The sequence below is a fragment of the Lethenteron reissneri genome, chromosome 61 (genome assembly GCF_015708825.2).
Source record: "Lethenteron reissneri isolate LAM-NWPU_2019-01 chromosome 61, ASM1570882v1, whole genome shotgun sequence".
Lineage (NCBI taxonomy): Eukaryota > Metazoa > Chordata > Hyperoartia > Petromyzontiformes > Petromyzontidae > Lethenteron > Lethenteron reissneri.
The window spans coordinates 2,785,555-2,810,993 of NC_083839.1; the positions used below are offsets into that span (position 1 = coordinate 2,785,555).

The 25,439-nt window shown below is 45.9% G+C and overlaps 1 protein-coding gene across 4 annotated transcripts in view; it reads left to right on the plus strand.

Annotated features, from left to right (window-relative positions):
* The window catches only part of LOC133358404 (neuropeptide Y), a 28,380-nt gene extending 6,404 nt beyond the window's left edge, over window positions 1-21,976 (plus strand). Inside the window, exons 1-4 of one of the 4 annotated variants that reach the window (XM_061576726.1) lie at window positions 8,790-8,885; window positions 18,499-18,706; window positions 20,459-20,542; window positions 21,770-21,975. In XM_061576726.1, the coding sequence (XP_061432710.1) occupies window positions 18,501-18,706; window positions 20,459-20,542; window positions 21,770-21,794 (315 nt within the window). In that variant the 5' untranslated portion in view covers window positions 8,790-8,885; window positions 18,499-18,500 and the 3' untranslated portion in view covers window positions 21,795-21,975. Of the gene's footprint in view, window positions 1-8,789; window positions 8,890-9,223; window positions 9,316-18,498; window positions 18,707-20,458; window positions 20,543-21,769 lie in introns of those variants that run through there. The other 3 variants (XM_061576728.1, XM_061576729.1, XM_061576730.1) reach the window with 3 other exon arrangements.
* Window positions 21,977-25,439: the final 3,463 nt, after the last annotated feature.

Sequence of the window (25,439 nt, forward strand, 5' to 3'; positions counted from 1 at the left end):
GATACATTTCTATATTAACACGCAATTATATTGGTCGCTAAAGCTTACAACGACGTGTTAAAGTGAATGTCCGTAACGTTGAACTGCGTTCTTATCTCTCTTTCTTGTCTCTGTTGATCTTCTCTCATCTCACCCCCCCCATCTCTGTCTCTCGTCGACGTCTCTACACGTCTCATCCACGCCTCTCTCCTCTCGTCTCACGAGTTTTGGGGGTGCGGGGTCATCGTTTGTTAGCGTCACGATCAAAACATTTGGGGGGTGGGTTTCTATCTCTCTCTCCCTCTCAAAATTTACAACAACAACAACAACAACAAAAAACCCCAAGACAATTACATCGCGACACAAAACATCACTGTGCTTGAGTTTATTTTCAGTTTATTTTGAAGTCCGCTGGGTGAGCCAAGCGGCTCCTAAAGTCGGGTTTCGTCAACACTAAACAACACCACCACCGCTTCCTCCAACGAACGCAACGAGTCACAGCGAAACACGTCAACACGAAACAATGACAGAGACGCTGATACAACAAAAATAGCTCGCAAAATCGAAATCGCAATATATTTTAAAAAATTAGCTTTTTTGTTAAAAATAATTTAAGTTGAATTTTTTTTTCAAATACCGGCGCTGTATCGCTAAACACGAGAGAAAGCATCGCCCCCTGCTGCGGAAAGCGAGTCAGGACCCTCCAGGAATAAAAGTGATTGAGACTCCAGTCAGAGAAGCGTTAAATTTCGATTTAAAGCTTTCGTGACTGTAGGGATTCATCTTCTTGGTTCTTTCGGTAAAGTCACGTAGAAGGGAAATAATAAAATAATAAAAAATAAAACAGACTCTTGTCTTCTCGACGGACCTGTTCTTCACCCGAGGATGGCTGCTTGCGTTGTGGCCGAAACGTCGTGAGAATTATTTGATTGTTTTATTTTTATTATTTTTTAATTTCCATTCTACGTGACTTTACAGAAAGAACCAAGAAGATCATAGAAGCGTTTTTGAGTAAATGAGCCCAATCGATGAAAGGTTAAACTAGGAAAATAACAATTTGATCAACATCGAGATGAATACCATCTCTTATGCCCTTTGGAGCTACTAATACATTTTAATAATAATAATAACTTTAATAACTTTAACTTAGTTGAGCAAACAGCATGCATTGCGTGCATGCGAAGTTAAACTAAGCTCAACTAAATTAAACTTAATTCTAGATTTGAAGCTTTCGTGACTGCAAAGATTCATACTCTTAGGTTTTTTCGGTAAAGTCACGTAGGTAAAAATAAATAATAAAAATAATAGAAATAATAATAAAAATAAAATAATAAATCACGACGTTTCGGAGGCAACACAAGTCTCCGTCATCAGGTGGGACCGTCACAGCTCAATTTACTGTATCAAGATATTTCAAGCTTTCGTGACTGCAGGGATTCATCTTCTTGGTTCTTTACCGAAAGAACCAAGAAGATGTATCAAGAGACTCAAGAGACTAATTTTAGCTGTGACGGTCCCACCTGATGACGGAGACTTGTGTTGCCTCCGAAACGTCGTTATTTTATTTTATTATTTCTATTATTTGTATTATTTATTTTTACCTACGTGACTTTACCGAAAAACCCAAGAGTAAGTTTAACTTAGTTGAGCAGACAACAGCATGTGGAATATTAGTAAAGTCTTAGCGTGGCTCTGTGGGGCTCAGCAATTCACATTTTAACCCCTATGGGAGCATTCGCCTGGCTGTATGGGACCCTGTAATCAACACTGAACATTATGGGAGCATTGGTCTGGCTGTATGGAGCTGAGCGATCAACACTGAACCCTATGGGAGCATTCGCCTGGCTGCATGGGGCCCTGTGATCAACACTGAACCCTATGGGAGCATTGGTGTGGCTGTATGGGGCTGAGTGATCAACACTGAACCCTATGGGAGCATTGGTCTGGCTGTATGGAGCTGAGCGATCAACACTGAACCCTATGGGAGCATTGGTCTGGCTGTATGGGGCTGAGTGATCAACACTGAACCCTATGGGAGCATTGGTCTGGCTGTATGGGGCTGAGTGATCAACACTGAACCCTATGGGAGCATTGGTCTGGCCGTATGGGACCCTGTGATCAACACTGAACCCTATGGGAGCATTGGTCTGGCTGTATGGGGCTGAGTGATCAACACCCAACCATATGGGAGCATTGGTCTGGCTGTATTGGGGGGAGGAATAGTTTGACGCAATTTTTTTTTAAATGTCACAACTCAAAATAATCATTGGCGTCGTTGTGTACAGGACAACTCAGGAGCCATATCACACAAACAAACACACACACACGATGTTCATTGCCTATTGACATCTCGCAGTGTGCCAGCACCCATTCAAACGAGCGTGCCTCTGCTGATGAGGAACCCGCGTGTCGAAACCGGCCCAGGGTTTTGTTTCTTGCTTGTCCTCGTGGGTTGTCTACAGAATCCGCTTGTCGTTGTTGTTTTTATTGTTTGTTGCGGTTTTACACGGAGAGGCGGATATGCGAAGGAGACGTCGATGATTTATTCCGGCACACACACACTCACGCAGACACACACTCACTCACACACTCACACACACTCACGCAGACACACACTCAGACACTCACACACACTCACACACTCACATACACTCACGTGCACTCACACACACTCACACACACTCTAACACTCACACAAACTCACACACACTCTCACACTCACACACACTCTCACACACACTCACACATAGACAAACTCAGACACTCACTCGCTCACACACACACTCACTCACACACTCACTCACACACACTCACACACTCTCACACTCACACACACTCTAACACTCACACACACACACTCACACACACTCTCACACTCACTCACACTCAGACACACACTCACTCACACACACACTCACGCGCACTCACTCACACACACACTCAGACACATACACACTCACACACACTCACTCACACACTCTCCCACTCACACACACACTCACTCACACACACTCACACTCAGACACACACACTCACACACACACTCACTCACACACTTACCGAGACGTCGCTTCCACTCAGAACAACCGCGTGGAGAGCTACTGAGGAGCTTCTGCCGGGCGCCGCGGTTGGGATCGCCGCCAACCGCCTCCGGCGATGCCATCGGGAGCTCACCACGTGCTCCACGTGCAACGTGTTCCACGTGCAACGAGCTCACCACGTGCTCCACGTGCTCACCACGTGCTCACTGCGTGCTCCACGTGCTCCTCGTGCAACGTGCTCCACGTGCAACGAGCTCACCACGTGCTCCACGTGCAACGTGCTCACCACGTGCTCACCACGTGCTCCACGTGCAACGAGCTCACCACGTGCTCCACGTGCAACGTGCTCACCACGTGCTCACCACGTGCTCCACGTGCAACGTGTTCCACGTGTAACGAGCTCACCACGTGCTCCACGTGCTCCACGTGCTCACTGCGTGCTCCACGTGCTCCACGTGCAACGTGCTCACCACGTGATCCACGTGCGCACCGCGGCGCTTGACAGCGCGAGGACGCGAGTGGCGCTACCGACATTGGGGGGCCACTAGGAGGGGCGGGGGGGGGGGGTCGGGGGAGTCAAACAGAGACATCGCTCGCGCTCGTGACGGGCACAGACAACAACAACAACCACTGGGCACAGACAACAACAACAACAGCCACCGGGCACAGACAACAACAACAACCACCGGGCACAGACAACAACAACAACTACCGGGCACAGACAACAACAACCACCACCGGGCACAGACAACAACAACAACAACCGGGCACAGACAACAACAACAACAACCAAAACATGCGCCACGATCCCTCGCTGCCAATCTCCGTCGTAGGAGCGACGAAGCCGTCAATCATCACGCGACACTCATCCGGTTATCCCACGACACCAGGTCGTTTCGCCTGTTGGGTTAGAACGCGAAATATATGAACGTGTCGTTAAACCCGCCACCACCCGACGCAGCCAATTCGTTAAGGTTCGTACGTTAACAGAACGTGTCAACGTCACGTGACGTGGGCTAGAACTTTCCATCGTTACGCGCACAAACCTCACTCATTGGCTGCGTCGGGTGGTGGACGGGTTTAACGACACATTGATATCTTGATTTGAAGCTTTCGTGACTGCAGGCATCCATACTCTTTGGTTCTTTCGGCGAAGTCACGTGGGTAGAAAATAAAATAAATCACGACGTTTCGGGCGCAACACAAACGTCCGTCCGATGACGTTCGTCCGATGACGTCTGATACCTACGTGACTTTACCGAAAGAACCAAAGAGTATGAACACATTGATATATTTACGGCCACTAACCCCACTCAAAAACCTGTATCGTTGACGATATACGTGTTAAACCGCCGTTTAACCGGTTCCCGAACGAATAAACGTTGTGATAAGGTCACGCTGATTACAGCACACGAAGCGCTCGTCACAAGCGAACCACAAATACCTCGCTGCCGATCTCGTCTAGGAGCTACACACAACCATCACCACGCCACAATCAGCCAGCCCATCCTGGCAGCAGCAGCAGCAGCGGCTACGGCGTTCACCGCTTTCAGCTGCGCTCCTGCAGCCGTCTGGAACGCTCTTCCTTCTGATGTTAGGAAGAGAAGCCATTTGAGCAATGCACTTTTAAATCGTCTACATTGACAAACTCACTTCTTTAGAAATTGTGTTGTTGTTGTTGCGTTTGGTTTCTTGTCGTTCGCCCGCACCTCCGACAAGCAGGGTTGGCTACGTACGGTGCGAAAGAAGTTCAACATACACACATAGACTCACACATGGACCCATAGACTCACACAGAGACCCATAGACTCACACAGAGACCCGTAGACTCACACAGAGACCCATAGACTCACACAGAGACCCATAGACTCACACATGGACCCATAGACTCACACAGAGACCCATAGACACACACAGAGACCCATAGACTCACACAGAGACCCATAGACTCACACATGGACCCATAGACTCACACAGAGACACATAGACTCACACATGGACCCATAGACTCGCACAGAGACCCATAGACACACACAGAGACCCATAGACTCACACATGGACCCATAGACTCACACAGAGACACATAGACTCACACATGGACCCATAGACTCACACAGAGACCCATAGACACACACAGAGACACATAGACTCACACATGGACCCATAGACTCACACAGAGACCCATAGACTCACACATGGACCCATAGACTCACACAGAGACACATAGACTCACACATGGACCCATAGACTCACACAGAGACCCATAGACTCACACAGAGACCCGTAGACTCACACAGAGACCCATAGACTCACACAGAGACCCATAGACTCACACATGGACCCATAGACTCACACAGAGACCCATAGACACACACAGAGACCCATAGACTCACACAGAGACCCATAGACTCACACATGGACCCATAGACTCACACAGAGACACATAGACTCACACATGGACCCATAGACTCGCACAGAGACCCATAGACACACACAGAGACCCATAGACTCACACATGGACCCATAGACTCACACAGAGACACATAGACTCACACATGGACCCATAGACTCACACAGAGACCCATAGACACACACAGAGACACATAGACTCACACATGGACCCATAGACTCACACAGAGACCCATAGACTCACACATGGACCCATAGACTCACACAGAGACACATAGACTCACACATGGACCCATAGACTCACACAGAGACCCATAGACACACACAGAGACCCATAGACTCACACAGAGACCCATAGACTCACACAGAGACCCATAGACTCACACAGAGACCTATAGACTCACACAGACCCATAGACTCACACAGAGAGCCATAGACTCACACAGAGAGACATAGACTCACACAGAGACCCATAGACTCACACAGACCCATAGACTCACACAGAGACCCATAGACACACACAGAGACCCACAGACTCACACAGAGACCCATAGACTCACACAGAGACCCATAGACTCACACAGAGACCCATAGACACACACAGAGACCCACAGACTCACACAGAGACCCACAGACTCACACAGAGACCCATAGACTCACACAGAGACCCATAGACTCACACAGAGACCCATAGACTCACACAGAGACCCATAGACACACACAGAGACCCATAGACTCACACAGAGACCCATAGACTCACACAGAGACCCATAGACACACACAGAGACCCACAGACTCACACAGAGACCCACAGACTCACACAGAGACCCATAGACTCACACAGAGACCCATAGACTCACACAAAGACCCATAGACTCACACAGAGACCCATAGACTCACACAGAGACCCATAGACTCACACAGAGACCCATAGACTCACACAGAGACCCATAGACTCACACAGAGACCCATAGACTCACACAGAGACCCATAGACTCACACAGAGACCCATAGACACACACAGAGACCCATAGACTCACACAGAGACCCATAGACTCACACAGAGACCCATAGACACACACAGAGACCCACAGACTCACACAGAGACCCACAGACTCACACAGAGACCCATAGACTCACACAGAGACCCATAGACTCACACAGACCCATAGACTCACACAGAGACCCATAGACTCACACAGAGACACACAGACTCACACAGAGACCCATAGACTCACACAGAGACCCATAGACTCACACAGAGACCCAGACTCACACAGAGACCCATATACTCACACAGAGACCCACAGACTCACACAGAGACCCATAGACTCACACAGAGACCATAGACTCACACAGAGACCCATAGACTCACACAGAGACCATAGACTCACACAGAGACCCATAGACTCACACAGGACCCATAGACTCACACAGAGACATAGACTCACACAGGACCCATAGACTCACACAGAGACCCATAGACACACACAGAGACACATAGACTCACACAGGACCCATAGACTCACACAGAGACCCATAGACTCACACAGGACCCATAGACTCACACAGAGACACATAGACTCACATGGACCCATAGACTCACACAGAGACCCATAGACACACACAGAGACCCATAGACTCACACAGAGACCCATAGACTCACACAGAGACCCATAGACTCACACAGAGACCTATAGACTCACACAGACCCATAGACTCACACAGAGAGCCATAGACTCACACAGAGAGACATAGACTCACACAGAGACCCATAGACTCACACAGACCCATAGACTCACACAGAGACCCATAGACACACACAGAGACCCACAGACTCACACAGAGACCCATAGACTCACACAGAGACCCATAGACTCACACAGAGACCCATAGACACACACAGAGACCCACAGACTCACACAGAGACCCACAGACTCACACAGAGACCCATAGACTCACACAGAGACCCATAGACTCACACAGAGACCCATAGACTCACACAGAGACCCATAGACACACACAGAGACCCATAGACTCACACAGAGACCCATAGACTCACACAGAGACCCATAGACACACACAGAGACCCACAGACTCACACAGAGACCCACAGACTCACACAGAGACCCATAGACTCACACAGAGACCCATAGACTCACACAAAGACCCATAGACTCACACAGAGACCCATAGACTCACACAGAGACCCATAGACTCACACAGAGACCCATAGACTCACACAGAGACCCATAGACTCACACAGAGACCCATAGACTCACACAGAGACCCATAGACTCACACAGAGACCCATAGACACACACAGAGACCCATAGACTCACACAGAGACCCATAGACTCACACAGAGACCCATAGACACACACAGAGACCCACAGACTCACACAGAGACCCACAGACTCACACAGAGACCCATAGACTCACACAGAGACCCATAGACTCACACAAAGACCCATAGACTCACACAGAGACCCATAGACTCACACAGAGACACACAGACTCACACAGAGACCCATAGACTCACACAGAGACCCATAGACTCACACAGAGACCCACAGACTCACACAGAGACCCATATACTCACACAGAGACCCACAGACTCACACAGAGACCCATAGACTCACACAGAGACCTATAGACTCACACAGAGACCCATAGACTCACACAGAGACCTATAGACTCACACAGAGACCCATAGACTCACACAGAGACCCACAGACTCACACAGAGACCCATAGACTCACACAGAGACCCACAGACTCACAGACTCACACAGAGACCCACAGACTCACACAGAGACCCACAGACTCACACAGAAACCCACAGTTTGTTGTCCTCCCCCCCCCCGCACCTCCGATTAGCGCAGTTGGCTACGTACGGTACGAAAGAAGTTCAACACGCACAAGCATTGGTCTCTTCGTGTTTCTCGCTCTACCCGTCTCTCTCGCTCTCTCTGTCTGTGCGTCCACCTCTTCCACGCTCTCCGTCTCTCTTCAGTGAGTCCCTATTCGCTTCACGTCCACCAATCTCCATGTCTCCCATCGTTTCTCATCGCACCAACGTCTCTCTCTCTCTGTGTCGATCTCCAATACCCCTCACGTCCCTATCCCCCCCCCCGTTCCTCTCCTCTCTCCCCCCCAGCCCCCACCATTCCCCCCACCCCCTTCTCCCCCTGGCTAGGTAAGACGGAGGGGGGGGGCTGGAGTGTGTGTGTGGGGGGGGGGGGTGATGTGCGTGGTTGGTTCGTGCGCGCGCGCGCGTGCATGCGCACATGCACGTGCACCTTCTCGCTATAAAAGGGACGCGAGCCGAGAGGAATTGGCTTCAGAAGAGGGAGGCGCACGGACAACGCCGACGAGAGAGAGAGACGACCCCACCTACCCATCAGCACCACCACCAGCACTACAGCCGTCGCATCTCTTCGCTGCACGCGCTCGAGTGAGTGAGTACGATGCGCTGGTGACAGCTCGCTCCCGCGTGAGCCGCCTTCTCTGTGTGAGGACGCTGGGAATGCCCTCCCCGTTCGGTTTGCGGCCGTGACTCACACAGAGACCCATAGACACACACAGAGACCCATAGACTCACACAGAGACCCATAGACTCACACATGGACCCATAGACTCACACAGAGACCCATAGACACACACAGAGACCCATAGACTCACACAGAGACCCATAGACTCACACAGAGACCCATAGACTCACACAGAGACCCATAGACTCACACAGAGACCCATAGACACACAGGAATTGGCTTCAGAAGAGGGAGGCGCACGGACAACGCCGACGAGAGAGAGACGACCCCACCTACCCACCAGCACCACTACCAGCACCACAGCCGTCGCATCTCTTCGCTGCACGCGCTCGAGTGAGTGAGTACGATGCGCTGGTGACAGCTCGCTCCCGCGTGAGCCGCCTTCTCTGTGTGAGGACGCTGGGAATGCCCTCCCCGTTCGGTTTGCGGCCGTGATCGTTTTTCTCGAGAACTTTGCCATGAAACACTCCCCGGTTGCGTGCCTGCGCGCAACTTCACTCGCTGTCTTTCCCCCCTGGCTTCCTTTATTTTGTAGATATTTATACACATTTGTGGTGCCGCGGTGGCTAGGAGATGTTAACTACCTCGGCTGGTATACAGGAGGTCGTGGGTTCGATCCCGACCCTGGCACCTGCTGTATATTTGGAGTTTGCATGTCTCTCTCTCTCTCATCATCATCACGGTGGCTAGGAGATGTTAACTACCTCGCCTGGTATGCAGGAGGTCGTGGGTTCAATCCCGACCCTGATGCCTGCTGCTGTATATTTGGAGTCTGCGTGTCTCTCTCTCATCATCATCACGGTGGCTAGGATATGTTAACTACCTCGCCTGGTATGCAGGAGGTCGTGGGTTCAATCCCGACCCTGATGCCTGCTGCTGTATATTTGGAGTCTGCGTGTCTCTCTCTCATCATCATCACGGTGGCTAGGAGATGTTAACTACCTCGCCTGGTATGCAGGAGGTCGTGGGTTCAATCCCGACCCTGATGCCTGCTGCTGTATATTTGGAGTCTGCGTGTCTCTCTCTCATCATCATCACGGTGGCTAGGAAATGTTAACTACCTCGCCTGGTATGCAGGAGGTCGTGGGTTCGATCCCGACCATGATGCCTGCTGCTGTATATTTGGAGTCTGCGTGTTTCTCTCTCATCATCATCACGGTCGCTAGGAGATGTTAACTACATCGCCTGGTATGCAGGAGGTCGTGGGTTCGATCCCGACCCTGATGCCTCCTGTATATTTGGAGTTTGCGTGTCTCTCTCTCTCATCATCATCACGGTGGTTAGGAGATGTTAACTACATCGCCTGGTATGCAGGAGGTCGTGGGTTCGATCCCGACCCTGATGCCTGCTGCTGTATATTTGGAGTTTGCGTGTCTCTCTCTGGCTCTCTCCTCGCGGTTGCGTGGATTCATCTCCGAGTCCTCCGATTTTTTTACCCCTCCACATCTAGAATAAAAAAATGCGTTTAGACTATTTGGCCCTTAAATACATTTCCACACGACGATTAGCCAACTTCGTTGAGCGATCACTTACGATAGTCAGGTCGCTCCTGAAAAATATCAATTATAACTGGTGTAATAATAAATAAATACAAGTATTCTACTGATGTACAGCGCTTTGAGATGACCAATCTGAACGGCGATTTAGAAAGAAAAAAAAACTGTGTTCATTAATCACTATTTTTATGACACCTCTAATTGTCCCAGTGAGCACACATTCAGTCTGCAGCTTACTCATTCTACGTCCAAGTCATCTCACTTTGACTTTCTCTCTCCCGTTTCTCATTCATGGTCTCGTGGCGTACTCTGCTGATACCCGTAATGCAAACGGCCGCGCGTCGTTTGTCCACCGTGTCTATTCAATATTTAAAATCCTCCTTCGATGTTTTTTTACCTGAAATATTTTTTTTTTATTCCACATCCTCCCTCTCACTTCATGACCTTGCAACATGCTGACATTCTGGACGGAATTACCAGTTGCATCGACGCTATCAGGCACACCGGACTCATCAGAGCAGGCGGGCGGGGAGCCCATTCTGAGCTCTGGTATTTGAGAGTGTTCTAAGGTTTAGATAATTAAGCGTGTTCTAAGGTTCAGGGACGTATTAGTGTTATAAGGTTTAGGCGTTCAAAACTGGTCTAAGGTTTAGGTGTTTAAGACTGGTCGAAAGTTCAGGGATGTAATAGTGTTCTAATGTGTAGGTGTTTAAGACTGGTCTAAGGTTCAGGCATGTAAGAGTGTTTTTAGGTTTAGGTGTTTAAAACTGTTCTAAAGTTAAGGGATGTAAGAGTGTTCTAAGGTTTAGGTGTTTAAAAAATGGTCTAAGGTTCAGGTATGTAAGAGTGTTTTAAAGTTTAGGTGTTTATAACTGTTCTAAGGTATATTACATCCTTCTTAAAAATAATACACACGTTTTTTCGTGCTAGTTTACTTTATATGGACTTTGCTGTAATTGTGCAGTTTTCACACCCATCTATGAGACCAGTACCCCGGGAACTAATCCCCGCATCGCTTCCCCATGTGGTGCATATTTAATATCCATAATACAGAGGTTTTTTTCACACAAGAAGTGCTCACATCTGATGTTACCACATCTACCCCATCTATTTAAGCAACGAAACAGGATTTCTCCACGAATCTGGATGTCGCCTGATGACGCTAGCTGTAATTACTGGCGAAACGTCGTACTCGGATTGTAAATGTTGTGGTTTGGCTCTCCAACACAACAGGTGGTGCTGTACTAGTGACGGAATTAATGTAGGACTTAGAAAAATATATATTAATAACGAGATACAATATTAACTTAAGTAAAAAAACGATTGTATTTTTTTCATGCTCGTGTTAAAATATATTAAATATTAAATAACCATATGTGTCCTGAATTTTGGGCCACCGTTTTCTTTTTTTTATCCGTTCCTTCACAACCCTCACCAGGGCTCACAGAATTCGCGTTACTCTGTGACACAGTTACACATTTGTGTGTGTGTGGTGGCGGTGGCGGGGTGGGGGTTAAAAAATATATATATCATCATCATAAACCAACGACAGGGAAATAATATCGAGGAGACAAGCACGTGTTGACATTGAGTAGGAAGCACGAGAAACGGGATTTATAACGGGTACCGTATTTGTCGGATTATAAGACGCACCCCACCCTGCCTCTCTCCCCGCTGTATATTATCGCAGGGGGCCCCAACCCCCAGGCCACGGACTGGTACCGGTCCGTGGCCTGTTAGGAACCGGGCCCGAACAGTAGCACGAGGTGAGAGCGGTGAGTCCGCGCGTGGCCCGCCCTCATTGTTCTATTGGCCACTTCCGTCCGCGTCTCTTCCCCGCACTGCGCGCTTGACTCAGTCACGGTTGTGGTGAGCCCACAAGCTACTAACCCCTAGTAGCCACAATGAGTATAAGACAAACACAAGCTACTAACCCCTAGCAGCCAAGATGAGTGAGAAGCAAACGTCGCTGGAGAGCTTCTTTGAAAAAGGGGGAAAGATCCAATGATGAACACCTCCACCCCCCGGTCCGTGAAATAATTGTCTTCGACGAAACCGATCCCTGGTGCCAAAAAGGTTGGGGGCCGCTGTATATTAACTCAAGACCCTGAATCTACCAGGGGTGGTACAGATGTCACGTGACCCCCCCCCCCAACCCCCGCCACCCATTTAATTATCTAAAACGTAATATTTGTTTTTGGACGTAAGGTTTATTTAAAACGGCTTGTTATTTTTGCCTCTATATTTCTACATAGTCATCATCGTCATGATCATCAACATCATGACCGTCATCATCAAATATTCGCGTCTGCTGCTGCTGCTGCTGCCACGATTAGCGCGGAGTTCATCGACGGCACAGCAATTTAGTTGTGATGTCATCCGGTCACGTGATGTCACCGGTCACGTGATGTCACCAGTCAATTGACTACGTCCGTTGAACGCTCCGGGTAGCGTTGTTGCTCCCAGTCCACCGCTTGAAGTTTCCCTCGAACCGAGATTTCCTTCGAGCACCCGTCGCCTTCAATGTCGCGTTCAACGCGTTCGTTGGATGCGGACTTCGTGAACGGTTGCCGCGTTCGGCGAGAAACGGCCGAGTCGTCGAATTACATTTCCCGCTGTTTATTTCACCCCGCAGGCATTCCCATGGCGGGACCATGAATCGAGACGAGGGTGCATCGCCGCGTGCCGCATCACTCCGCGTGCTCGTATCGGTCTGCTCAACCGCGTAGCTCATGAAAGTAGTTCGTCGCCGACTATTCAGAAACCGCGTTATAACGGTGCACGCGTTCCGCGTTCTAACAGCGTGCATTCTGCCCTATAATGGCGCGCATCCCGCGTTATAACGGCAGTCATCCCGCGTTATAACGAAGCGCCTTCCGCGTTATAACGACAGTCATCCCGCGTTATAACGAAGCGCCTTCCGTGTTACAACGGCGCACATCCCACGTGAAAGCGATGTGCATTCCACCCCATATTGGGCGTGCATCCCGCGTTATAACGAAGCGCCTTCCGCTGTTGAGCAAAAAGCGTTCCCCCAATAGCAGAAATAGTGTTATAGCGATAAACGAGTTTGCGTGAACACAACGCATTAAGCGAGGGCTTGATCATGGAGGTAAACAAAAAAAAAACACTAAATCAATTAGCACGGTTGGCTACGTACGGTACGCAAGAAGTTCAACGTACGTACCGTTTTTTTTTCTTCTTGGTTCTTTCGGTAAAGTCACGTAGAAGGGAAATAATAAAATAAGAAAATAAAACATAATAAAAAAATTCTCGCGACGTTTCAGCCACAACGCAAGCAGCCGTCCTTGCGTTGTGGCGGAAACGTCGTGAGAATTATTTTATTATGTATTATTATTTTATTATTTCCCTTATACGTGACTTTACCGAAAGAACCAAGAAGATGAATCCCTGCAGTCACGAAAGCTTTAAATCGGTACGTACCGTTGTCGAGGCTGCCACTCCAGAGACTCATGACACGGCCAGACAAGACTTTAATGGTGGCATTAAGGAGAGCCTTTTTTTAAATCCTTTATATTAAGTTCACTTGCTTGCTTAGGACCGTGCAAATCTTTCGGTCGTTTTTTAACCCACTTCCCGTGATCCAATCGAGCTGACATTTTCCACACAGACTCGTTGTGCGTGACAATGTTCGAGAAAAAAAATCCAAAATTTTACACTTTTTAGGACAAAAATATTATATTTAATTACCAATTGCTTAATGGTGCAATGCAATCATCTGACCCATAGGTGGCAGCCATCTCAAGCCAGAGGACGAGAGGACTCTAGCCGCCACGCATATAAAGGATTTATAGTGAAAAACTTTGTTTTTACGGGTTATACTTGTTCCCAGCTATGAAGTTAATCATCGACTGCTGGACACATTCATTTTAGGTTGACTTTTTTTCCCCCAGGGAGAGGGAATCCTCGGAATATTATGGTAACATTTAATATTTAAACGCTTGCAGACGTTGTTGTTGTTCCTCGGCTGTAGCAGTCAGCCGTAGCACATGGCAATGGAAAGAACTGGAGCGTCGAACGGTCGGAATTGGATGGACATCAAAGCACAGAAAGCGATTAAGAGTAACAATGTCAATTACAACTGTAAATCATAGATATATATGAGGCATAAATACAGGAGGGTCAAACACCAAATAGACATCGATTTAAAAGCATTAACCGATTAGCACGGTTCAACATGCAGGCCAATATATTTCAAGGACAATGCCGACATTACACTATGTAACACGATTTTTGTTCCTGGGTTTTAAGTGTTATTTTCTACATGGTTATACCTCAAAAGAATAGAAAATGGCTATAATTCCCCACAAACTTTGCTTTTGTGACCAGGACTTTACGTGAAGGAATAACACAAATGCACACGTTTCTCATTGAAAATAGGTAAATTAATTTAAATAATAGAATACATACTATATACTACTACACACTACTATACACACTACACTACTATATACACTACTATATACACTACACACTTTTCGATTTAAAGCTTTCGTGACTCCAGGGATTCATCTTCTTGGTTCTTTCGGTAAAGTCACGTAGAAGGGAAATAATAAAATAATAAAAATAAAACATTATGTTTTATTTAAAACATTGTTTTTTTAATTGTATTTTTATTTCCCTTCTACGTGACTTTACCGAAAGAACCAAGAAGACACTACACACTGTTATACACACTACACTACTATACCCACTACACTACTATACACACTACACTACTATATACACTACTATATACTACTGCACACAGTTATACACACTACACTACTATACCCACTACACTACTATATACACTACACTACTATATACACTACACTACTATATACACTACACTACTATACACACTACACGAATATATACTACTACACTACTATACACACTACACTACTATACACACTACACGACTATACTACTACACTACTATACACACTACACTACTATCTACTACTACATTACTATATACACTACTATACACACTACACGACTATATACTACTACACTACTATACACACGACGATAATCAGGAACGCCTCTGCTTACGAACCAGTTCAATTCCAGAGGTCTGTTCGTAAGTCAATTTGTTCGTAAGTCAAACTTTACTCGATTGCAAACATGTTGTGCAACGTGTACACCCAACGTAGCTATTGAACCTACGCCTCTCGGTCCTAACAGGCAACTGGACATACGGACAGGTTTGTTCTTATCTCTGAAAGGTTGTAAGTCGAATGTTCGTAATCAGAAGAGTCCCTTATATTTAAAATATAAACCGGTTAGCGATTAACGGCACAATTCAATGCTGTAGTCTTCTTGGTTCTTTCGGTAAAGTCACGTAGAATGTAAATAATAAAATAATAAAAATAGAACATAACATCTCCTAGCCACCGTGATGATGATGATGAAATAGAGAGAGACACGCCAACTCCAAATATACAGCAGCAGGCATCAGGATCGGGATCGAACCCCCGACCTCCTGCATACCAGGCGAGGTAGTTAACATCTCCTAGCCCCTTTAAAACATAAATACATCTGCTCATGCCAGGGGTTGTATCAATCAATCACCTTTTGCCGTTTGAGGGTTTAGCGGTTTCTCCAAATCCGTCTCGTAGAGAATCTTAAATAGAATGGATTATGGTGGCGAGTGTTCTAATTCTACACACATTGCAAGCACGTCACTCTACATGTGCTCCACAGACTTCAAGCGATGTCCATAATGCAGGTTTTTTTAGGGGGTGTTAGATCGCATAAATAGCTTAATTTGGAGTTTCTCGACATTTTCTGGTTTGAAGAAAAGTATCCCCATAGATTCTAGATTTGAAGCTTTCGTGACTGCAAGGATTCATATTCTTAGGTTTTTTCGGTAAAGTCACGTAGGTAAAACATTGAAATTTATAAAAGTAAAATAAAATAAAAATCACGACGTTTCGGAGGCAACACAAGCTTCCGTCTTCAGGTGAAACCGTCACAGCCACGACAGCTGTATCATTTACTTGTATCATTTACTTGTATCATTTACTTGAAAAACCCTAAGAATATGTATCCCCATAGAGATTAGTCAGTTTAACACGTCAGCTTTCACGACCAATATTATCCATAATACAGAATTATTTTTGGGTTACATCGAACCAAAAAAAAACTGTTAATATTTAAGCGATGTGTTTCGTTTAGCTAAATTGGGGTCCTCCCCCAACTTGATTTTACCTAGTTTAAAAAATTGGCAATGTATCTACATATTATCCATCACGCTGACGGGTCTCTGTGTGACTCTATGGGTCTCTGTGTGAGTCTATGTATGTATTTGAACTTTTTTTGCACCGTACGTAGCCAACCGTGCTAATCGGAGGGTGCGGTTTCGATGTATTTTCGAGTCATGCCGCCTTTAAAATTTGTATTATTTTTTTTACGCTTATTTACCCAGGAAAGCCGAGTCGCTGAGTCTCAAGACTCTTTTTTAAGTGTCTTGGCGAGATGTTGCTAGGTGTGATAAGCAATTCTTTTGAGTTGAAGCTTTCGTGACTGCAGGAATCCATACTCTTCGGTTCTTTCGGTAAAGTCCCGTGGGGTAGAAAAGAATAGACCACGACGTTTCGATCGCAACACAAGCGAATGTCATCAGGTGGGACAACCGCAGCAGGGAAACTTCTTTCTGCTGTGATTGTCTCACCTGATGACGGCCGCTTGTGTTGCGATCGAAACGTCGTCGTCTATTATTTTCTACCTATACGTGACTTTACCGAACGAACCAAAGAGTAAAACAATTATTTTCAGATTTTTTTTTTTTACATCATTGAGATCTTTGGCCAATACCGTTGGTATAGTTGGGAGTTTTTTTTTCGCTATGGCAGGGAAAGCTGAGAACCCGGAGGGCGAGGTGCTGGCCACCCACCCCCTCGTGTGCCATAGTGCAGACCTTCACAGGTGCAACTCGCGAACAGCACTTGCCCCGACAGTCTGCTGACGCTCCATGGGGGATCTTTGTCTTTGTATTTTTGGTGGTGCGGTGCCGGGAAGGTTGCGAGACTCTTCTCATTCTTACTCTTAGGTTTTTTCGGTAAAGTCACGTAGGTTAAAAATTTATAATAATACAAATTAATAAAAAAAAAATAGAAATAAAGAATTAAAATTTATTATTTTATTTCTATTATGATTTCAATTATTTTATTTATTTATTTTCCCCTACGTGACTTTACCGAAAAAAAATAAGAGTATGAATCCTTGCAGTCACGAAAGCCTCAAATCTAGAATCTTCTCATTCTGTCGTACGGCTGCCGACGTCGACCGCAGAGCAACAGAATTACATGTTGACATTCAGGCGGTTCAAGCCAGCAGACAACGGACTAAGTGCGTCGTCGTGACCATGTCTCCCTTAATTCTAGATTTGAAGCTTTCGTGACTGCAAGTATTCATACTATTAGTCCTTTCGGTAAAGTCACGTAGGTAAAAAATGAAATTTTTATTTTATTTTTATTAATTTTTATTTCATTTTTTACCTACGTGACTTTACCAAAAGAACTAAGAGTTGTATGTCTCCCTTCCCCGTATCTGTCGCTCGGGAGAGATACGGGGGGGGGGGGGTCGTGGCGGACGATATGGAAGTCACCATTGGAACCTCATTTGCCAGTAAAAAATATGATAATTGTTTTTTTACCCTTCTATCTGGCAACAAAACTGACACCTTTTTTTACAAGGAGTCATGTTTGCATAGACTACAATACCTGCAGTCATAATGCAAACAAAAAAACATAACACAACAGTGCACATTATCAGAGTTATGTGTTTTGTTTGCATTATGACTGCAGGTATTGTAGTCTATGCAAACATGACTCCTTGTAAAAAAATGTATCAGTTTTGTTGCCAGACAGAAGGGTAAAAAAACCAACTATTATAATATGGAAGTCATTCATCCAACAGCCCTGGGTGGACTTCATCCGTTTGCGTATGTTGTTGTTGTTGTTTGTTGTTCTTGATGTCGGATGACGTTGTCGTCCTCTGTCCACCGCAGGGATGATGAGTTGCTTTGCCGGAACGCGGGGCTCCGCTCGCGTGTGGCTCTGCGCGGTCGCTCTGTGCCTGCTGGCGAGCGCGTGTGCTCGTGGCGCGGCCGCCTTCCCCAACAAGCCCGACAGCCCCGGGGAGGACGCCCCCGCGGAGGATCTGGCCCGGTACCTGTCTGCCGTGCGCCACTACATCAACCTCATCACCCGGCAACGGTGCGTGTGCAACAACCACCACCAACACCAATACCGCCACCACCAACAACACCGCCCCCGACCCAGACCAGCCCCCCCCCCCACGTGGTCCGGCCCCCCCCCCGACCCTGGAGCCGCATCGGCCCCCCACCCCACGCCCCCCCCCGGCTCCCCTCCCCAACCAACTCCCTCCCCCCCTGTTCAGCCCCCCAACCCCTCAGACACGGACCAGCCCCACGGCGGGTTCAGAGTTGTGTGGGGGCGAGGGGGGAGGGGCAAACCCACCCCCACCCCACACGGCTCCCACGCCAATCAGTGTAATTGAGAACTATCCAGAAAAGTCAAGTCGAGTTGATTTTGTTGTTGCTTGCAGACACGTGTGTGGCCCACGCCTATACGGCACAAATCTGCCACCGCCGCGCGAATCGGAGGCGTGCAGGTGTTTTTGGCAAGGCCGTAATTAGAATATTTATGGGGGGACTGTCCCCCCATAAATATTCAAAAATGCTCAAAATATACCCCCCCCCTCCAATACATCGCTATAAAATAGATGTCTGTTTATAGGATTGTGGTTATGGTTGTACTTTATTAATCTCGAATCTCTGCCATTTCATACAATGAAACAAGAAAAGGTAAAAAATAAAAAACAGAGCAATGTAATACAATACACTATTAGACATTATTGTTTAAAAAAATACGTTAAAAGTCCATCCTACGTTTCGATTTAAAGCTTTCGTGACTGCAGGGATTCATCTTCTTGGTTCTTTCGGTAAAGTCACGTAGAAGGGAAGTAATAAAATAATAAAAATAAAACAATAAAATAAAATAATTCTCACGAAGTTTCGGCCACAACGCAAGCAGCCGTCTTCAGGTGAGGACGGCTGCTTGCGTTGTGACTTTACCGAAAGAACCAAGAAGATCCATCCTACGTGTTAGTGAATTTTTAAATATTTTAGGCAGGAAATGGCAGGAAATTAGTTTTCAAATTTCGTTTTTTTTTCTGGGGGGGGGGGGGGGGGCCCGGACCCCCTGGAAGATTTGCCCCCCCCCCCCCCAATGTTGACTCCATGGTTGGCAACTTACGGTGCGAAAGAAACTCGACAGACATCGAGTTCAGGTGCCGGGTTGACGTTGTATCGTGTATAAGGGAGGCCTTCATCCAGCAGTGGATTGATCATGGCCTGCTTTTTTGGAACTTGTGGTTGCGAAATAAGTTCGAAGTTTATGCAAGAGTTTGGGTCTCTATGGGTCTGTGTGGGTTTCTGTTGGTGTCTATGTTTCTACACGAGTCTCTGGATCGTTGTGGGTATCCATGGGTATGTTCCTTCCGATGCTAAGAGCTAAATCATCTCGATTGAAAACTCATTTCTTGAGGACAGTTTTTGTGTGTCTTCTTGGTTCTTTCGGTAAAGTCACGTAGAATGGAAATAATAAAATAATAAAAATACAACATTATAAAAATAAAAGGTGGAGAACAGGTCTGTCGACAGACAGACCTGTTCTCCACCTGAGGACGGCTGCTTGCGTTGTGGCCGAAACGTCGTGAGAAATATTTTTATGTTTTATTTTTATTATTTTATTATTTCTATTCTACGTGACTTTACCGAAAGCACCAAGAAGTTCAACATACATGGTCGATGCCAGTGATGTATTTTAATAAGTGTGGTTGATGTCGCACTATGGACCGCTGTGTTTGTTTTTTAGTAATGCGTTCCATCATTATAATGAGTATCGTCATTGTCGGTGTTGTTCACTTTCGTTTTCCACCAAAAGGTATGGAAAGAGGGCACTGACCGAGCCCTACGTCCCAGAGTTTATATTTCAAGAAAATCGTGGTGATAGGAGCAGCAACCCAAGGTACGAATTCTGTTGCTCAGACTACTCTGTGGTCGCATCGCATCTACATTTGAAGTTTTCGCGACTGCAAGGATCCATACTCTTTGTTTTGTTCGGTAAAGTCACGTAGGTAAAAGTAAAATAAATTAGAAATATCTTCTTGGTTCTTTCATTAAAGTCACGTAGAGAGCGATAGTGTAGCGGTTAGCGCGCTGCGCTACGAACCCGGCGACCCGAGTTCGATTCCCGCTCACGGCCAACACTGGTGACGATTATCTGAACCGGTCCCGGGCCTCCCCTAGGTCGACTCAGCCTCAAATGAGTACCTGGTGCGGTGTGTAAACATTGCCACAAGGGAGACAAAGGCGGCCGGGCGTGATGTCGGCCACCCACCCCCTCGTGTGCGTGTCATGCCAGCCTTCATAGGTGCTCGCTAACGGCACTTGCCCCAGCAGTCTGTTACAGGCTACACGGGGGATCGTTGTCTTTGTTACATTGTGTGTGTGTGATTTGCGATGTTTTCAGACAATGGTCATTCTTCATCGCTCGAAACGTCTGCTATGAATAACAGTACCAAATGTATTAGCATGCTGTAAAAGTACCAAATGTATTAGCATGCTATAACAGTACCAAATTTATTATATGCTATCAAGATTGCCTAAAACGTTTGCCAATTATATTGATTGTCTTCCTTATTAGAGTAAAAGTGTTGTTGACGGTTGTTTAGAGCTATTTGTTGTTGCTGTTGCTTGTGATCTGTGCACCACTGCCAACGCAGCATCGATTCATTCTCTTTATTAAATCCTTTATATTAAGTTCACTTGCTTGCTTGCGCGCTTACGACCGTGCAAATCTTTCGGTCGTTTTTTAACCCACTTCCCGTGATCCAATCGAGCTGACATTTTGCACACAGACTCGTTGTGCGAGACAATTAATGTTCGTGAAAAAATCTTTCCTAAATTTTACACTGTTTAGGATTTTTTTTAAAATATTTAATTACCAATTGCTTAATAGTGGCAGGCAATCATCTGACCCATAGGTGGCAGCCATCTCAAGCCAGAGGACGAGAGGACTCTAGCCGCCCGTTTCAAAGACCAATGTGGGCTGGGTTGTGGCCCATTGAACACGCATATAAAGGATTTATTGTGAAAAACGTTGTTTTTACGGGTTAATTTTTTTTTCATATTCTGATGAAGTCGTTAACAGATGGCTCTGGTGGGTCGTCTCTCTCTCTCTCTTACCTTGCAGATTTGACAGCGTGACCATGTGGTGATTTGGTTAGAATTGAAGATGCCCGTCAACTTTTCATCCACCTCCCCTCTCCTCCTCCTACCCATCGAGCCCCCCAAACCCCACCCCTCCATTCACACCCTCCCCCCCCCCCATTCCTCCTCACCCCTCCCCAGCCCCCCACCCCCCAATCCACTGCACCTCCCAATTGACCCCCAACCCCCCATTCACCCCCCTAACTCCCCCCCTCTCCTCTCCATCGCCCCGTAAACCCCCATCCACCCCCCCCTCCTCATCCCCATCGCCCCCCACAATGGATAAGTCAGAAGTTCCATCACGCTCTGCCATTTGAAAACAACCATCGGGTCTGCCTCGATTAGGCAATTAAAAAATAAAAACCCCTTCTGTTGAAATGCATGAACCTGTCCCGTACGTTGTGTTGCCCTGGATGGTTATACGATTACAAAAAAAAGGAAGGAAAAAAATTGACAAACACACAAAAAATTCACAAAACACGCGTTGGTTTGTTTTTGCGCCGTGTACATATTGAGCATCGCGTCGTAGTTTGTGTCTTATTCGGCGTGTTGAAATGTGTAATGTGGGAGATGTTATTCGCGGATCGGATTAGTCCTAAGAAAAAAAAATCAAAGTACGTTTTCGATGTAGCCCCCCCACTCCCCCTCTGTGTGCCACCGCTACCCCCCCGCCCCCCCCCCAAGATTTGTCTTTTAATTTATTTCACTTGAATATAACACAATAATAAAATGGACAGCAGCATCATCCCAGAGCGTGTGTTTTTACTTGGCTGAGCGCTGCTCAGTGGCGTAGCGAGCGTGGGGGGCGGGGGGGGGGGCAGTCAGGGGGGTGCATTGCCCCCTCCCCAACTCTCCCCTGGTGGCCAAGGCTACGAGTTTGGGGGCCCCCCCAGACAACCCACTATGAGATTTGTTGTCAACGGCAAGTGTCAAACAAGAAGAATAAGAACAACAACACATATTCATCTTCTTGGTTCTTTCGGTAAAGTCACGTAGAAGGGAAGTAATTAAAAATAAAACATAATAAAATACAATTCTCACGACGTTTCGGCCACAACGCAAGCAGCCGTCCTCAGGTGAAGAACAGGGCTGTCGGAAAGACAGCACTTATTTAAAACGCGGTTTAAATTTAGTTTTAAACGCAAAAGCTTTCGTTTCCCTTCCACGTTCTATTTTACTTCAATTAGAGCGCGTCACGTAACATCGCAAAGAGGTGGCTACTACGGAGCTGGAGAGAGCTGCGTTCTACGAAGACGCAGCGCACCCCTACAGCGTTAAATGTTCGAAACCGTGAGCGTAACGACGATGCGGTTAGTCGGCAAGAGGAGGCCGCGATATAGAAACAGCCTCTAGGGGGCCACCGTGCGAGAGACAAATATTTGGAGGGCGGGCAGCCGCACCTCTTGAGATGATAATGTAGTCACTACGTCACTGATGTAGTTACAACGCCACTGATGTAGTTACTACGTCACTGATACTGTAGTCACTACGCTACTGATAATGTAGTTACTACGTCACTGATAACATAGTCACTACGTCACTGATGTAGTTACTACGTCACTCTTCTTGGTTTTTTCGGTAAAGTCACGTAGTAGGAAAATAATCAAATAATATAAAACAATAAAATGAAATTCTCACGACGTTTCGGCCACAACGCAAGCAGCCGTCCTTGCGTTGTGACCGAAACGTCGTGATAATTTCATTTTATAATGTTTTATTTTTTATTATTTTATTATTTCCCTTCTACCTGACTTTACCGAAAGAACCAAAAATATGAATTCCCTGCAGTCACAAAAGCTTTAAATCGAAATACTACGTCACTGATAATGTAGTTACTACGCCACTGATAATGTAGTTACTACGCCACTGATAATGTAGTTACTACGCCACTGATAATGTAGTTACTACGTCACTGATAATGTAGTCACTACACCACTGATAATGTAGTTACTACGCCACTGATAATGTAGATACTACGCCACTGATAATGTAGTTACTACGCCACTGATAATGTAGTTACTACACCACTGATAATGTAGTCACTACGCCACTGATAATGTAGTTACTACGCCACTGATAATGTAGTCACTACACCACTGATAATGTAGTTACTACGCCACTCATAATGTAGTTACTATGCCACTGATAATGTAGTTACTACGCCACTGATAATGTAGTTACTACGCCCCTGATAATGTAGTTACTACACCACTGATAATGTAGTTACTACACCACTGATAATGTAGTCACTACGCCACTGATAATGTAGTTACTACGCCACTGATAATGTAGTCACTACACCACTGATAATGTAGTTACTACGCCACTCATAATGTAGTTACTATGCCACTGATAATGTAGTTACTACGCCACTGATAATGTAGTTACTACGCCACTGATAATGTAGTTACTACACCACTGATAATATAGTTACTACACCACTGATAATGTAGTTACTACACCACTGATAATGTAGTTACTACACCACTGATAATATAGTTACTACGCCACTGATAATGTAATTACTACACCACTGATAATGTAGTTACTACACCACTGATAATGTAGTTATTACACTACTGATAATGTAGTCACTACGTCACTGATAATGTAGTTACTACACCACTGATAATGTAGTTACTACACCACTGATAATGTAGTTACTACACCACTGATAATGTAGTTACTACACCACTGATAATGTAGTTACTACACCACTGATAATGTAGTTACTACGCCACTGATAATATAGTTACTACGCCACTGATAATGTAGTTACTACACCACTGATAATGTAGTTACTACACCACTGATAATGTAGTTACTACACCACTGATAATGTAGTTACTACACCACTGATAATGTAGTTATTACACCACTGATAATGTAGTCACTACGTCACTGATAATGTAGTTACTACACCACTGATAATGTAGTTACTACACCACTGATAATGTAGTCACTACACCACTGATAATGTAATTACTACACCACTGATAATGTAGTTATTACACCACTGATAATGTAGTTACTACACCACTGATAATGTAGTTACTACACCACTGATAATGTAGTCACTACACCACTGATAATGTAGTTAGTACACCACTGATAATGTAGTTACTACGCCACTGATAATGTAGTTACTACATCACTGATAATGTAGTTACTACGCCACTGATAATGTAGTTACTACGTCATTGATAATGTAGTTACTACACCACTGATAATGTAGTTACTACACCACTGATAATGTAGTTATTACACTACTGATAATGTAGTCACTACGTCACTGATTATGTAGTTACTACACCACTGATAATGTAGTTACTACACCACTGATAATGTAGTTACTACACCACTGATAATGTAGTTACTACACCACTGATAATGTAGTTACTACACCACTGATAATGTAGTTACTACACCACTGATAATGTAGTTACTACACCACTGATAATGTAGTTACTACACCACTGATAATGTAGTTACTACGCCACTGATAATGTAGTTATTACACCACTGATAATGTAGTTACTACACCACTGATAATGTAGTTACTACACCACTGATAATGTAGTCACTACACCACTGATAATGTAGTTACTACACCACTGATAATGTAGTTACTACGCCACTGATAATGTAGTTAC